Source organism: Mus caroli, unplaced genomic scaffold, assembly GCF_978045245.1.
Source record: "Mus caroli unplaced genomic scaffold, Mus_caroli_1 scaffold_15, whole genome shotgun sequence".
Lineage (NCBI taxonomy): Eukaryota > Metazoa > Chordata > Mammalia > Rodentia > Muridae > Mus > Mus caroli.
In genome coordinates this window covers 103,739,536-103,757,566 of record NW_028227270.1, presented here as the reverse complement: position 1 = coordinate 103,757,566, position 18,031 = coordinate 103,739,536, and the positions used below count along the sequence as shown (strand labels likewise).

The window sequence follows — 18,031 nt, the reverse complement described above, 5'->3', positions numbered from 1 at the left end:
TGTAGGGGACGGGGGCAGGGGTAACTGCTAGAAAGTCCCAGAGACCTGGCATGTGAGAGGCTCCCAGGACTCAACAGGGATAACCTTGGCCGAAATGCCTAACAGTGAGGAGATGGAACCTGAAAAGACCATCTCCAGTAGATCGACAGGGCCCCCAGTGGAGAGATGGTGTCACCAACCTACCTTCAAAGTTTTTTATCCAGAATTGTTTCTGTCATTTAAAAAAATGGCAGAGACAAAAATGGATGGAGCAGGGAATAAAGGGAAGTTCTTCCAGTGACTAACACAACTTGGGATCCATCCTATGGGCAGGCACAAAACCCTGACAATTATGCTTGAAGACAGGAGACTAGCATGACTGTCCTCTGAGAGGTTCTACCAGTAGCTGACTGAGACAGATGCAGATACTTACAGCCAACCATTGGACAGAAGTCAGTGACCTCTATGGAAGGGTTAGGAGAAGAACTGAAGGAGCTGAAGGGGATGGCAATCCAATAGGAAAACCAACAGTGTCAACTAACCTAGACCCCTGGGAACTCCCAGAGACCAAGCCACCAACAAAAAAAGCACACATGGGCTGGTCCATAGCCCCCAGCACATATGTTGCAGAGGACTGCCTTATCTGGCCTCAGTGGGAGAGGATGTGCCTAATACTCAAGAGACTTGATGCCTCGGGGAAGGGGGATGACATGGGGATGGATGGGTGAGTGGGAGCACCCTCTCAGAAGCAAGAGGAAGATGATGGGGTGAAGAATGCTTGGAAGGGGGACCAGGAAGAAGGCAACATTTTTTTTTAATAGCCATAAACCGATGAGAGGAAAACATGCTGACCTCACACTGAATTATGCTTTCCTCAAATTTGGATTAAAGTAGAAGAAATGAAACTAGACCTGCCCAAAGAAATAATTTCTTAACATTGAAATGATGACTGAAACACTAATGAATTTCCTATCAAATGAAAAATCCTGACTTTATGTGTTTCCTATCAAGAATATTAATATTGAAATAGCTGGAATAAGATCCATTCCTTTATTCGGAAGATAATTCCAGCGTATACCGCCTGCATTTCTACTGGATATGAGATAAAAGATGAGAAAGACCCTGCTACTCTTAAACTCATGATGCAGTATGGAAAGTTTGACAAACATATGCAGAAATGCGAAGAAATAAGCAACCAGGCCAAGCTAAAGCTAGTGGTTTGGAAGAGGCAGTAGAGTTTTGTTATTTTTAAAGGATCACAGTTTCTTCACATATTCATTTGCACAATCCAAAGTCCAGAATTTCTGAGGATAAGTTTAGACACTTAATAGAGAACAGCAGCTCTTAAACCATCTGTTTTTCTCCAAGGATGAAGATCCATCACACGCAAATTTTCACTTCAGTCTAACCCTGTGAGAATATTATTGTCAGATGGAAAAGGTGACATTTGTTTTATAGCTAGGATAATGAACTAGCTATAGTCAATGGCTTTTGGATGAAAGAAGAAAGAAAGTAAGCAGAGGGAGAGAGAAGGAAGAGGAAGAAGAAGAAGAAGAAGAAGAAGAAGAAGAAGAAGAAGAAGAAGAAGAAGAAGAAGAAGAAGAAGAAGAGAGACAAAGAGAAAGAAACGATCATATTAGCCCCACTATAACTCTCTTTCTGTAAGTGCCTTCAATCCACTTAAGTGAAGAAATGGCAATAAAAAAAAAATAAAAACAAAAATAGAACCTTGCTGTAACAAGTCAGAGATACATTACAATACAACCATGGAGGATCTGTAAAAACTTCATTGTTTGTACAGATCTGGAGGATATAGTAACAGGAGGCTAACTTGTACCTGATAAGGAACAATACTGCCATGAGCTGTGCCCCAGCGTTTTGCTTCCTTTTGTCCAATAAGATAATTAGCAGCTACTTGGGTCAAACATGCCACCTGCCAGAATAAAAATAGGAAGTAAATGAATTAGTTTACCTGTAATTGTGAGCAAAATGTTATAATATAAAGCCACGTCATTTCATGTCATTACATAATGAAAAAGATCCCAATTCATTGATAACATACTTGTCATATTCTCTTCACACAAATAGAGAACAGTATTACATTATTGCATGACTAAGTAATGATAAGTTTAAAAATATAAACACACAAAAATTCTTCTCCTGAAAAGGCCATCTGAAGGCAGATGTTAGCCAAGCCAAGGTCACCTTGGTCTAGCCTTGAGGGGAACAAAAAAGCTTCAACACAGTAAGTCAGCAACTAGGGGATGGACTCCCTTCTTGACTATGTCCTATTCCCTTTCATCATGACAGCAAAAGGCATGCATTATCACAGAGGCCAGTGAACCAAAGCAAGGAGCTATATCATCTCTTAAGCTTTTCAACAAACAAAGAAATAATGCCAAGTTTCTATTAAGCCAGTTTAGTTGAGTTTTAAAAAATGCCCAAGCATCTTTTGATATAATAAAAGAAGATTTTTAACTCATTAATAAACCTTTCTCATTTAAGCAAAAGTACTGTATCTCTCACAACTTAATCTGACCCAAGCCTTCATTATTAGGTACATTTTGTTTTTGAACACCATAGGTCTGAAACCTCACTTTAGCCTTGTTTCATTGGCAGACCTTGAAAATCCTTACTTTGATTTTTATTGGTTTGTTGGTTGTTTTGAGACTTGAGATACAGCCTCAATCTATAAATCAGGGTATCCTGGAACAAACTTTATAACCCAGGTTAGCTTCAAGCTTGCAGCAATTCTCCTGCCTCATCCTGCTGTGTACAATTGTGTGATTGTACGCACAAGCTATGAACTTTCAAGTCCACATAAGTAAAACATTAGGATAATGGCATCCATAGTGATCTTAGGATCCCTGAATACTTAGCCTTCTAGGGACCACAACTATGAAAATGTAATAAATGACATTTCATAATCCACAAGAAAAAAAAACCCTCTGAGTTCATAACATAGCTTTTATACAGCATTGACTACATCATTATTATTCCTCTTCCAGATCATCAGACGTGACTGGGAACTAACTCGGCCTATAATCCAAACATACCCCAAACTGACAGTAGCTTCTGGAACAACTCTGATGTTGATTTTTTTTCAGGGCAAGGTTCCATAAGCATTTCTTGCCTTGTGCCTGGCATGGGAACTATACTTCCTACAAGAGGTATCAATATGAATCAAGCTGGGTGACTCTCGCTGCTGTATCAGCCATTCTCCTTTTATATGGAGACTGACTCTCATTTTCGTGTTCATTTACTGCTTTGCTGAAATTGGAACTGCCTTGTGGCAGCTGGTTCGACTGTACTACCCAGGTGGCAAAACTAATAAATTCTGAGTCATCCACTTCTGGACTTCCATCTGGTCTTGGGCATTTGAACCATGAAGCACTCCAGGGCTGCTTGGGCTGCCTAGTGCTAATAACCATTTCACAGATCACTTCTGTGTCTTTCAAAATGCAAAATCAAAAGAACATTTTGTAGTAAAAATACCCAGGAAGGGAAGGCCAGAAGCACGGTTTCTAAGTTTTGCCAACACCCAAGTAGGTACATGACTGATGGCATCTCATTTAACTCCTTTGACCCTCAAATACTTTCTCTATGAAGTTATGATCATTTTAGCTAAACTTGTGGGGTTTTAAGTATTTCAAAGTCAAATAAATAAACATTTGAAATCCTAATATATAGAAAGATAATACCCCAAGTCTTTTAGATAAAACATATGTCATAACTACCGACAGTCTAAACACAGAACACACACTTGCAAAATAGTAAATTATCTCAAATCTTACAATTAACATCTGCATTTCTAACAATACTATTCCTTTTAGCTGTCAAATAATAATACAGAAGATATGCAATAGTAGACATTTTCTCATGATGCCTCTTCCTGGATTTGGGGACATTTTCTGAAGTCTGAAGTTGCTAAGACAGATTCTTCTTTCATATATCTCTTTTGAGGTCTTTTTATTTTCTCTTTCAAAGAAACACCAGTGAAAGTCACCCTCTAAGACACTCTAAAAATACCAGAGTCCAAGAATTTTTTAAAAAAGATAACTAGTACAGGAAATTAATTACTGTAAGGTTTTTTTTCACTTCAAAGTCAACAAATGTTTGCTACATTGTCATCATCAAAGGCACATGAAGCAGTAGATTGGGTGAATGGTTACAAGCAAATCTGCAAATCCTAAAACATGGCAGGTAATGGCTAGACTCAAGGCTGCATGTCAACCTGGCTACCTTGTTTCTTATATACCTTACTTTTTCCATTTCATGTGTATGAGTGTGTGTGTGTGTGTGTGTGTGTGTGTGTGTGTGTGTGTGTGTGTGTGTCAGAGAGAGGAGGCAGGGACAGGGTAAGAGAGAGGGAGAGGGTAAGAAAGAGGGAGAGGTAGAGGGAGAGGGAGAGGCCTGGATGTCTTGGAACTCAGTATGAAGACCAGGTTGGTCTGGATCACAAGAGATCAACCTGCTGGTCCTTTCAATATTTGACTTCTTTTTGCCTGACCCTGCCTCATTTAGAATGGATTTGAAATAAAGACCAGAACTTATCTTTCAAAGTGCTTCTAAATGAAATATAATATTCATTTCCTCCACAAATCAGTAATTAAGTTTCAAAATTAGCAGGTTCTTAATGGGTAGAAAGGTTAAATAAGATTTTAAACCAGTTGTCATTAAAATAAAACTGTGATTTGCTGGTAGCTTCTCAAAGACAAAGCTGGATGGGGAAAGAAGTCTATTTTTGAAAAATAGCAATGGGGCTAAACTTAGCAGTTCAATATTTAGAGGGGGCATACAAATCTGAGAGTAATCTACTGCTTATAGGGCTGTATTTTAAGGCAGGAGAAGGGGGAGAAAGTCAACAGCTATGAGGTGATTTTGTATGAAAAATCAGAGGTTTCTTGGGCAATTAATGACACATTTTTCGCAAATTAAAAGAATGCAGGATGTGACTTTTACGTTAATAACTACATACTAAACACTCATTCTAAATATTGCATTAGATCATTACTTTCATCCCCTAAACTTAGGCTCATTATTTCATCAAATGGACGCTATATAATTTACTCAGAATGTTGCCTTTATATGGTTTCATCTAAACAAAAAAGCCAACTTTGCTTTAATAATAATAATTCTGCAGTAAATCTATTATTTTAAATAACACAGTGGTCCTGATAGTCTTTGTATCTACCCAGAAGTCCAATCGGGACTGGCTTAAGTGAATCACAAGGGCACAGCCCCTACAGGCTTGAGGAAAGTTGTGCTCTTCTATTTCATGAAGAAACCTTATGATGCCCAACCTGACCACATGCTGCACTTTCAGAAAGCAAACTGAAGCCATAAAATATTTCATCGACAAAAGGAAAACAACTTTGAGAGCAAAAAGAAAACTAGGACTAGGGTCCATTTTATCAAACAGGTCACTGCTCCTGCTGCCATATATATATATATATATATATATGGCAAACATTAAGTTATATTAAATTTCAAGCAAACCTAAACTTACCTATAGCTCTACTGAGTCTTAATGGCCAATTTTAACATCATCTTATCCAGCTAGCCCCTTGTTTACACAAGCAATAAAATGTTTCCTGACTTTAAATGAATAAAGTACCTTAATACAATTACTATCTGCTATACTTTCTAAGGTGGCCTTGTTCTACAATTACAAGGCAATAAGATGCTAAAACTAAAAGCTACTAGATTAGTTGTTCTCAAACATAGCTGTGTACCACAGTTACATTGTAAAGGGACAGAGGAATTCTTGGGACCCATCCCTAACCTTCTAAATCACATTCATGTGATTCAGAACATGGTAAAAAATCATTTGGTTAGTGTACTTTTAGCTGCACATAATATTTGAAAACTGTACTGGCTGGTTTTGTGTGTCAACTTGACACATTCTGGTCTTATCACAGAGAAAGGAGCCTCCCTTGAGGAAATGCCTCCATGAGATCCAACTGTAAGGCATTTTCTCAATGAGTGATCAAGGGGGAAGGGCCCATTGTGGGTGGTAGCATCCCTGGGCTGGTAGTTTGGTTCTATAAGAGAGCTGAGCAAGCCAGGGGAGTCAAGCCAGTAAGTAACATCACTCCATGGCCTCTGCATCAGCTCCTGCTTTCTGGCCTGCTTGAGTTCCAGTTCTGACTTCCTTTGGTGATGAACAGCAACATGGAAATATAAGCTGAATAAACCCTTTCCTCCCCAACTTGACTCTTGGTCCTGATGTTTGTTCAGGAATAGAAACCCTGATTATGACAAAACCCAAAGCTTTAAGAATATCCAATTAGCAGGGTGGTGGTGGTACACGCCTTTAATCCCAGCACTTGGGAGGCAGAGGCAGGAGGATTTCTGAGTTCGAGGCCAGCCTGGTCTACAGAGTGAGTTCCAGGACAGCCAGGGCTATCCAGAGGAACCCTGTCTCGAATAAATAAATAAATAAATAAATAAATAAATAAATAAATAAATAAATAAATAAAAAAGAATGTCCAATTAAATAGTTTGGCATTATTATAGATGGGTAAGTAAAAGAATGGGGAAGCAAAATAACTTGTCTGAGATCACACAGCCAGTCAACAACACCAACTCCTCTGTTTTCCCCATGCTATAACATTTGTGTCTTCTTATTCCTCTTTTTAAATTAGAGACTGTTTTAAGATAAATACTATTTAGTATAAAGCCTTTTTTTATTCTCATGTACATAATACTGAATTTCAGTGTTGAAATTTTTAATAATTTAACTAGCAATCAATAGTTATTTATTGAACAAACGCTGGATACTGCTGCCTGAAAGACTGTGCAGGATGTAGAAATTAATCAACTAACTAATTAATTAAATGCTATATGATCAGCTTCCTTTGATCTTATGACTAGATGTGAAGATAAATTAGTATGAAGGCACCTAATGGAGCGAGGAGATGGATGAAAATGAATGACCATGTTGAGTAAAAGCTCTAAGACAACAGATGGACCCTAGAGAAAAGCAGGAGAGCCTCAGTCAGTCATGGGCCCCACATGCTCTCTGACAGCAATTTTAGCCTTTGCCTTAGAGAAGCTAGGGGTCTGTTCATTCCAAAGACCTACCTAGTAGTCGCAAAAATATTAAATAACACACAGAAGTTAGTAATAAATGGCTAGTAAGGGGCCAAAACAACACAAGATTATCTGTAATTAGGCACAGGAATTGCAACATTTCAAGGGCTCTATAATCTCTGAAGCTCTGACCAGCCTGTGGTTAAGGTAGTGTGTCTTCTTTCCAGGATTTCATCACAGAGACTTACTTTTCCTGATAACCACACTATCAGACCTGATTAATCACTTTTTGTTCTAAAATTTCTATGTAATATCATGTACTTTTTTCAGTAATTGGGATTATTTACTTACTTACAGCATCAACATACCCCTTTAAAATAATAAAGTCATATCTCATAGCCTAAAGACTATATGACTATATGACTTCTTAAAATAAGAAGTCATATCCCATAGCCTAAAGAAATCAGATTATACTTTGCTGTAGCTATATCTCTGTCTAGTAGATTTAAAAGGCTATCCTGTGCTCCAAATTTATGGACCTTCTCAGTCCATGTCAATGGCGTAGACAAGACCATTAACAACATCATAGAAAAAAGAGTCCCTAAACTAAAGATACACATATCTATACAGATTCAAGGAGCATAAAGAAAACCAAAGGAAAATATCAGAAAATAAACTGCCAACAAAAAAAGAATAATGGATAAAACACTAAATATACAAAGAAAGAAGATTGAAATCTGCAAAAGAAAAAATGTAATTCACGGCTCTCTGCTCCTCCCTGTTCCAGAGACAGCATTATCTTTTTGTGCAGTGCAGCCTCGTCCCTTAGACATAATGGTAAAGGTTGGAGTGAACAAATTTGGCCATATTAGGTGACTGGTTACCAGGGCTGCCTTCTCATCTACATCTGGCAAAATGGAAATTATTGCCATCAAGGACCCCTTCATTGACCTCAACTACATGGTCTACATATTCCAATATGATTCTTCCCATAAAAAGTTCAACATCACAGTAAAAGAAGTAAACTGGAAGCTTGTTATCAATTGGAAGCCAATTACCATCTTCCAGGAGTGAGATTCTACTAACATTAAATGGGATAATGCTGGTCCTGAGCATGTCATGGAGTGTACTGGTGTCTTCAACACCATGGTGAAGGCTGGGGCCCACTTGAAGATCTGTGGAGACCCTGTCAAATACGATGACATCAAAAAGGTGGTGAAGCAGGTGTCTGAGGACACATTAAAGGGCATCCTGGGATACACTGAGGACCAGGTTGTCTCCTGCAACTTCAACAGTAACTCCCACTCCTCCACCTTTGATACTGGGACTGGCATTGCTCTCAATGACAAATTTTTAAAGCTCATTTCAGGGTATGACAATGAATATGGCTACAGCAACAGGGTGGAGGATCTCATGGCCTATACGGCCTTCAAGGAGTAAGAAGTCATAGACCACCCTCCCCAGCCATCATATGAGGGCAAGAGAGAGACCCTTGGTTGCTGAGGAGTCCCTGTTCAAACTTGGCCCCCAAAACTGAACATCTCCCTCACAGTTTCCATCCCAGACCTCCACAATAATAGGAGGGACCTAGGGAGCCCTGCTCTCTTGAACACCATCAATAGCTTGCTGCACCAATAAAAGATAGAAAGAAAGAAAGAAAGAAAGAAAGAAAGAAAGAAAGAAAGAAAGAAAGAAAGAAAGAAAGAAAGAAAGAATCACAGGTGAGGAGGCCACAGCATCTGCCCCAACATCTGGAGTAACTGGGACCCCCACACACACCTGGGGATGCAGGAGCATAGGAACCCCTGCCCGAGCAGTGGTACAGGTTCCTTCCCAATTGAACCTGCGCACGGAACAGAGATGGGCCACTGGCTCTGCACCCACTCCTACAACAACTACAAGAAGCCCAACTCCCTAGTGTTCTGAAACACCCAGGATCACAGGACAGGCCATAAGATCTGCCTCAACACCCGGAGTAACTGGGACCGCCAGGATCCAGGGACACAGGAACTCCTACCCAACCAGTGGCAGCAATTCCTTCTGGTCTGAACCTGGACCTGGAGGAGCCCCTGGGTGCTGGCTCTCTACCCACTCTTACAACACCCAGAGGTAGCCCAACATCCAGGTGCTCTGAAATGCCCAGGATCACAGGATCACAGAGGAAGCTAAAAACCCAGGAGATCAGACACACCCAGGAGCACTGGAGCTCTGACACAATCAAGATCACAGTTGAGGCCACAACATCGTTCCCAACACCCAGCATAACTGGGACCTCCACAGGAACCAGGGAAATACAAACCCTTGCACAGACAGAGGCAAGGGTTCCTTCCAGCTTTCACCTGTGCTCAGAGCAGACCCAGGGCTCTGGCTCCCAATCCACTACTGCAACTCCCAGAGAAAGCTTGAATCCCACGACCTCTGACACAACAAGATCTCAGGAGCTTGTTCACACCAGGATTGTAGGATCCCAGAGGCAGCTTGACTCCACAAAGCTCGGTTACACACAGGATATCAGGATTACAGGATCCCAGAAGCACAAGATCATAAAGACAGCTGGAATCTGAAGAGTTCTGAAGCAGGCAGGATCACAGAAAAGAGAGGTTCCAGTAGCACAGATGGCAAGAGGCAAGCAAGAACATAAGCAACAGAAACCAAGGCTACTTGGCATCATCAGAACCCAGTTCTCCCAACACAGCAAGTCACGGATAGCCCATAACCCCAAAAAAGCAAGATTCGAATTTATAATTGCATCTAAAATTGATGATAGATGACTTTAAGAAGGACATAAATAACTCCATTAAAGAAATACAGGAGAACACAGGTAAACAGGAAGAAGCCCTTAAAGAGGAAACACAAAAATCCCTTAAAGAATTACAGGAAAACACAACCAGACAGTTGGAGGAAATGAACAAAACCATGCAGGATACAAAAATGGAAATAAAAACAATAAAGAATCACAAAGGGAGACAACCCTGGAGATAGAAAACCTAGGAAAGAGATCGGGAGTCATAGATGCAAGCATCACTAACAACACAAGAGAATGAAGAGATAATTTCAGGTGCTGAAGATACCATACAAAACATTGAAACAACAAGGAAAATGCAACATTCAAAAAGCTCCTAACCCAAAATATCCAAGAAATCCAGGACACAATGAGAAGACCAAACCTAAGGATAATAGGTATAGAAGAAAGTGAAGATTCCCAACTTAAAGGGCCAGTAAATATCTTCAACAAAATTATAAGAAAACTTCACTAACCTAAAGGAAAGATGTCCATGAACATACAAGAAGCCTATAGAACTCCAAATAGACTGGACCCGAAAAGAATTTCCTCCTGTCACATAATAGTCAAAACACCAAATGCACAAAACAAACAAAGAATATTAAAAGCAGTAAGGGAAAAAGGTCAAGTAATATAAAAAAAAAAAGGCAGACCTATCAGAATTATACCAGACTTCTCTTCAGAGACTATAAAACCAAAAGATCCTGGGCAGATGTCATACAGACCCTAAGAGAACACAAATGCCAGCCCAGGCTACTACACCCACCAAAACTCTCAATTACCATAGATGAAGAAACCAAGATATTCCATGAAAAAAAAACAATTTACACAATATTGTTCCAAAAATCCAGCCCTACAAAGGATAATATATGGAAAGATCCAAAACAAGGAGGAAAAGTAAAGAAGCAAGAAATTAATCTGTATTCAACAAACCCAAAAGAAGATAGCCACACAAACATAATTCTATTTCCAACAACAAAAATAACAGGAACCAACAATCACTTTTCCTTAATATCTCTTAACATCAGTGGACTCAATTCCCCCAATAAAAAGACATAGACTAACAGACTGGATACAAAAACAGGACCCAACATTTTGCTGCATACAGGAAATGTACCTCAGTGACAAAGACAGACACTACCTCAGAGTAAAAGGCTGGAAAAAAATTTCCAAGTGAATGGTCCCAAGAAACAAGCTGGAGTAGCCAACCAAGAGTTATCAAAAAAGATAAGGAAGGACACTTCATACTTGTCAAAGGGAAAAAAATCTTCCAGGATGAACTCTAAATCCAAACATCTATGCTCCAAATGCAAGGGCACCCACACTTATAAAAGAAACTTTACTAAAGCTCAAAGCATATATTGCACCTCAAGGGTGGATGGTTTTGGCTCCTTTGTCAAAGATCAAATGACCAAAAGTGTGTGGGTTCATTTCTGGGTCTTCAATTCTATTCTATTTATCTACCTGCCTGTCTCTGTATCAATACCATACAGTTTTTATCACTATCAATCTGTAATACAGCTTGATGTCAGGGATGCTGATTCCCCCAGAAGTTCTTTTATTGTTGAGAATACTTTTCACTCTCCTGGGTTTTTTGTTATTCCAAATGAATTTGCAAATTGTTCTTTCTAACTGTATGAAGACTTGAGTTGCAATTTTGATGGGGATTGCATTGAATCTGTAGATTGCTTTTGGCAAGAAGGCCATTTTTACTATATTAATCCTGCCAATCCATGAGCATGGGAGGTCTTTCCATCTTCTGAGATCATCTTGGATTGCTTTCTTCAGAGACTTGAAGTTCTTGTCATAGAGACCTTTCGCTTGCTTGGTTAAAGTCACACCAAGGTACTTCATAATTTTTGTGACTACAGTGAATGGTGTTGTTTCCCCTCATTTCTTTCTCAGCCTGTTTATCCTTTGAGTAAAGGAAGGCTACTGATTTGCTTGCATTAATTTTATATTCAGCTACTTTGTTGAAGTTGTTTATCAGCTGTAGGAGTTCTCTGGTGGAGTTTTTGTGGTCACTTAAGTATACTATCATATCATCTGCAAATAGTGATATTTTGACTTCTTCCTTTCCAATTTGTATCCCATTGACAACCTTGTGTTGTCTAAGTGCTCTAGCTAGAACTTCAAGTACTAAATCACTGAGGTGAAATCTAAGAGCACAAAGAAGCTATGTTCCAAAGCTAGCCAAGGTTGTACCTTGTGCTGCAGCTGTACTGGATAATGTGTAAGAGTCACCCAGGTGGTATTGGTTTTGAAGGCATGAAGGGGTCATGAAGAGCAGCCAAAGCTTGGCACTGTGAGAGCCCATGGAAGGCCACTGGTGAAGGTGCAGCCTCAGATGCAGTTGACAGCCCAGGACTGAAGGGGTCATACAAAGGAGTTGAGGCTTGGAACCATAAAGAGAGCCTATGAGAGGCTATTAGTGAAGCCTAGTTACAACAGAAGACCACAGTGTATTGGAGAGGCCAGTACATGGGATGATCACTAAGAAGAGTAGAGTGGATCAACCTGAGCTTAGAGTGCTACTTAAGGCAAAGCTGGAGAAGTGACCCCAGCCCTTTGGAGGAGTCCAGAAGATCATGTGTGGATCCCAGAAAAGAATCTATAACATTGGAGTTGCCTTGGAGACCCCAAGATGTTCAAGATGCCAGAGCCATGGCCTATCTGCTGAAGAAAGCTGCTAACGGGGAGTGGAACCAACTCAGGAGCAAGAAGTTTGTTTCAGTCAACAAAGACAATAAAGGAGCTGGAGATCTGAAGACTGTTTGACATCAGCTATAGAGATGCAGAGTTTGGAAATTGCCCTGGTTTCCTGTCTTGCTATGGAATTACAGTTAAGTGATTGGATGAATCTCAGAAGAAACGTTGAACTTTGGACTTTTAACATTGCTGAGACTGCTATAGACTATGGGGACTTTTGATGTTGGACTAAATGTATTTTGCATAATGTTATGTTTAGGTATGACCCCCATAGACTAATATGCTTGAACAAGCCTATAGGAGCTGGGGAATGGAATGTGATGGTTTCTATATGCTCGGCCCAGGGAGTGACATGATTAGAAGGTGTGGTCCTGTTGGAATAGGTGTGTTTCCTCACCTTGGTAATAGAAGAACCATCTCTCCCAATTAGTATCATAGCAGAAGACAAATTCAGACTTCTCCAAAATACATCATTTAATAAAATCAGAAGAATTAGTTTAAAAAGGGGGGTGGGAATCAGAAAGTGAATAAGTAAACAACTTAATGATGCAACTCAAGACTTTGGACAAACACAAACAAACCAAACCCAAATCCAGTAGATGGCAAGAAATAATAAAACTCGAGAGCAGAAATGAAGAAGATCAAAACAAAGAAAACAATACAACAGAAGGAATCAAGAAAAGTAAGAGCTGTTTCAGGGAGGTGTTCCATTTTCTTTGGGAGGTGATGTTTTGTTTTGTTTTTAGAAGATAAATAAGATTGACAGACTCTTGGCCCAACCAACCAAAATAAAGAATCAGAAATGAAGATTACAACAGTCCCCAAAGAAATGCAGGATATCATACGAAAATACTTTAAAAATCTGTACTCCATTAAATTGAAATATCTAAAAGAAATGATTGAATTTCTAGATTCAGCAAAGCCACTAAAGTTAAACCAAGAAGACATAAACAATCTAAACAAACCCATAATAAAATCGAAGGTTGGAACAGGAATAAAAACCCCTTTAACTGAAAGAAGCTCCGGCACAGATGGATTCGCAGCAGAATTATGCCAAACTTTCAAGAATATCTACAACCAATACTTCCTAAATTATTTTTCAAGAACTGAAAGAGGAGTACTTTCACACTCTTCTATAAATCCATTATAATTCTAATACCAAAAAATAACACACACACACACACACACACCCCTACAATCCAACAATCTTGAAGAATATATGTTTAAAATTGGCAGTAAAATACATGTAAAGCAAATAACAATAGGTACCAAAAAGAATATTCACCAAAGTAAAGTTACCTCTATCCTGGAGATGCTATGATGGCTCAACATATGTAAGTTAATAAATGTAATTAACCATAAAATTGTTGTAAAGACAAAAATTACATGATTATCTCAATAGAAGAAGAAAGGTCTTGGACAAAATATATCATAATTCATAATAAAAAGGTCTACACTTTTACTGAATAAAGGTTCTGTATGACACACTCATAACCAAAATCATCCGAAGCAGAAAAAGAAAGTGAAGTAATTGCATTCAAATTAGGAATGAGACAAGACTGTCCACTATCCTGACTCCTTTAAAATGCTTCTTGAAGCAATAGCTGGAGCACAAAGGGAAGAGAAGTAAATTAAAGCAATGACAATAGAAAGAAAATAACTCAAAGTATCCCTATTTGCTTATAATAGTATATTGTACATGAAAGATCATGAAATCCTACCAGAAAACTTTAAGAAACAATAAACAATTTCAGCAAAATGTCAGGATACCAAGTCAAATACAAAAATTAGTAGACTTCCTAAATACTAAAAATTAATAGGCTGAGAACGAGATTATATGTACACTTTTTTTTTTACAAGAATCTCAAAGCAAATAAGACATCTAGAGTAAAATTAACCAAGGACATAAAAGATACCTACAATGAAAACTTCAAATTTCTGAGAAAAAGAAATTGAAGAAATTAGAAAATGGAAAAACTCCTTATATTCATGAGTGGGTAGGATTGATATTGTAAAAAAAAAAAAAAAAAAAAAAAAAAAGTTACCATTCTACCAAAAGTAATTGACAGATTAAGTGAGATCCTAAACAAAATGCTTATAATATTCTTTTTTTTTTATTTTGGTTTTTCGAGACAGGGTTTCTCTGTACAGCCCTGGCTGTCCTGGAACTCACTTTGTAAACCAGGCTGGCCTCAAACTCAGAAATCTGCCTGCCTCTGCCTCCCGAGTGCTGGGATTAAAGGCGTGTGCCACCATGCCTGGCACTTACAATATTCTTAACAGAAAGAGAAAAAGCATTCTAAGACTCATGTAGAACCATAAAAGACCCCAGATAGTCACAGCTATCCATGGGGAGAAAAATGATGGAGGGATTACCAGTGTAATCTTCAAGAGATATTACAGAGCTACAGTAACTAAAACATGTTGATAAACAGAACTAAATAGAAAACCCAAAAAGAAATACATGAACCTACAGCCAAATGGCATTTCAGGATGCCCAACTCACATACTAAAGAAAATACAGCATCTTCAAGAAATAGTGCTGGGGAAACTGGTCATACATGGGTAGAAGAATGAAATCAGGACCATATCTATCACTCTGCACAAAAATGTATTTCAAATGGATCAAAGATCTGACATGCTGAAATTCCTAGAAGACAGAATGGGTGGAATCCTACAAAAGTTGTGTGAAAGGACTTTCAGAATAGGAATCCCTTTACCTAGACTTTAAGGCCAACAAATGACAAGTGGGACAACATAAAGTTAAAAATCTTCTGTACAGTACAGAAAACAATTAAGTAGACAAGAAGCTCACATAATGAAAGAAAATATTTGCCAGCTACACACTGGAAAGGAGATTAATATCCAGAATATATAAAGTATTCAAAAACACATGAACCAATTAACAATGGACTATGAACTATGTTGGATTGTAGGTGTGTGTGTGTGTTATTTTTTGGTATTAGTATTATAATGGATTTATAGAAGAGTATGAAAGTACTCCTCTTTCTATTCTTGAAAAATAATTTAGGAAGTATTGGTTGTAGATATTCTTGAAAGTTTGGCATAATTCTGCTGCAAATTCATCCGAAGCTGGAGCTTCTTTCAGTTAGAGGGGTTTTTATTCCTGTTCCAACCTAAATTGAGACTGCTGGTCCTCCTACAGGATCGCCCTTCTCAGCTTCTGTCATCCTTTCCCTATTTCAACAATAGGGGTAAGCTGCTTCTGTCCATTGGTTTTGTACAAATATCTACATCTGACTCTTTCAGCTGCTTGTTGGGTCTTCAGGACTGCAGTTATTATAGGTCCCTTTTTGTGAGTGCTCCATAGCCTAATAGTGTCAGATGTTGGGACCTCCCCTTGAGCTGGATCCCACTTTGGGCCTGTTGCTTCATTTTCTCAGGCTCCTCTCCATTTACATCCCTGCAGGTTTTTCAGACAGGAACATAAATGGATCAGAGTTTTGACTGTGGGATGGCAGACCCACTCCCTCACTTGATTTCCTGTCTTCCTGCTGGAGGTGGGCTATATAAGTTCCCTCTCCCTACTGTCGGGCACTTCATCTAAGGTCCCTCCCTTTAACTCCTGAGTCTCTCACCTCCCAGGTCTCTGGTGCATTCTGGAGGGTCCCCAACATCCCAAGGTTTCCTGTTTCCATTCTTTCTGCTGGGACTTCAGTAATTTTCCCTCACCTAATAGCAGATCATGTTCCCCTCTCCCCTCCACTCTCCCCACCTCATCAACTTTCCCTCCCAGGTCCCTCCCTCCCTGCCCACTTGTAATTGTTTTCTTTTACCTCCCAAGTGGGACTAACATGTCCTCACTTGGGAACTTCAGCTTGTTGACCTTTTTTGAGTTCTGTGGACTGTATCTTGGTTATTCTGTATGGGTATTTATTTATTTATTTATTTATTTATTTATTTATTTATTGTTGGCTAGCATCCACTCATTAGTGAGTACACACCATGCATGTCCTTTTAGGTCTGAGTTATCTCACTTAGTATGATATTTTCTAATTCCATCCATTTGCCTGCAAAACTCAGGATGTCCTCATTATTAATAGCTGAGTAGTATTACATTGTGTAAGTTAACCACTTTGTCTGTATCCATTATTTTGTTGTAGGACATCTGGGTTGTTTCCAGCTCCTGGGTGTCACATATAAGGACACTATGAATACAGTGGCACACATGCCCCTGTGGCATGGTAGAGCATCTTTTGGGTATATTCCCAAGAGTATTATTGCTGGGTCTTCAGGTAGATCTATTTCCAATTTTCTAAGGAACCTCCAGATAGATTTCCAGAGTGGTTTTACCAGTTTGCAATCCCACCAGCAATGGAGGAGTGTTCCTCTTTCTCCATATCCTCTCTAACATATGTTGTCACCTGAGGATTTTGATGGGGGTTGCATTGAATCTATAGATTGCCTTTGGTAGGGTAGCCAATTTTACTATGTTAATTCTGCCAATCTATGAGCATGGGAGATCTCTCCATTTTCTGAGATCTTCTTTGAATTTTTCCTTGAGTGACTTGAAGTTATTGCCATACAGGTTTTTAACTTGTTTAATTAGAGTTACCCCAATATATTTTTTATTTTTTGTGGCTATTGTGAAGGGAGTTGTTTCCCTAATTTCTTTCTCAGCCAGTTCATCATTTGTATAAAGGAATAATTTATTTGAGTCAATTTTATATCTGGCCACTTTGCTGAAGTTGTTTATCAGTTGGAGAAGTTCTCTGGTAGAATTTTTGGGGTTGCTTACATATACTATCATATTATCTGCAAATGGTGATACTTTTATTTCTTCTTTGCCAGCTTGTATTCCCTTGATCTCTTTTTGTTTTCTTATTGTTCTAGCTAGCACTTTGAGTACTATATTGAATAGGTATGGAGGGAGTGGGCATCCTTGTCTTGTCCCCAATTTCAGTGGGATTGCTTCAAGTATGTCTCCATTTAATTTGATATTGGCTGTTGGTTTGCAGTAAATTGCTTTCATTGTGTTTAGGTATGGGCCTTGAATTCCTGATCTCTCCAATACTTTTAACATGAGGAGTATTGTATTTTGTCAAATGCTTTTTCTGCATCTAAGAAGATGAACATGTGATTTTTTTCTTTGAGTTTAATTATATAGTGGATTACATTAATGGATTTTCTTATATTAAACCAACTTTGCATCCCTGGGATGAATCCTACTTGATCATGGTAAATGATGGTTTTGATGTTCTTGGATTCAGTTTGCAAGAATTTTATTGGGTATTTTTGCATTGATATTCATAAGTGAGATTGGTCTAAAGTTCTTTTTTTGGGGGGGGGGTGTCCTTGTGTGGTTTAGCTATCAGAGTAATTGTGGCTTCATAGAATGAGTTAGGGAGTGTTCTTCCACTTTCTATTTTATGAAATAGTTTGAGGAAAATTGGTATCAGGTCTTTGAAAGTCTGGTAGAATTCTGCACTAAATCCATCTGGCCCTGGTCTTGTTTTGATTGGCAGATTTTAAATAACTTCTTCTATTTCCTTGTGCTATATGGAC

At 38.8% G+C, this 18,031-nt stretch overlaps 1 protein-coding gene across 6 annotated transcripts in view; it reads right to left on the bottom strand.

Moving 5' to 3' along the window:
* Positions 1-18,031, bottom strand: part of Sugct (succinyl-CoA:glutarate-CoA transferase) — an 844,211-nt gene that overhangs the window by 555,786 nt on the left and 270,394 nt on the right. For all 6 annotated transcript variants that reach the window (XR_003834661.2, XM_029468350.2, XM_021180767.3 and 3 more), the window contains exon 9: positions 1,817-1,912. Coding sequence is in view for 5 of the 6 variants with exons in the window: in XM_029468350.2 (XP_029324210.1) it covers positions 1,817-1,912 (96 nt within the window). In the remaining variant the exon portion in view is untranslated. The remainder of the gene's footprint in view (positions 1-1,816; positions 1,913-18,031) is intronic.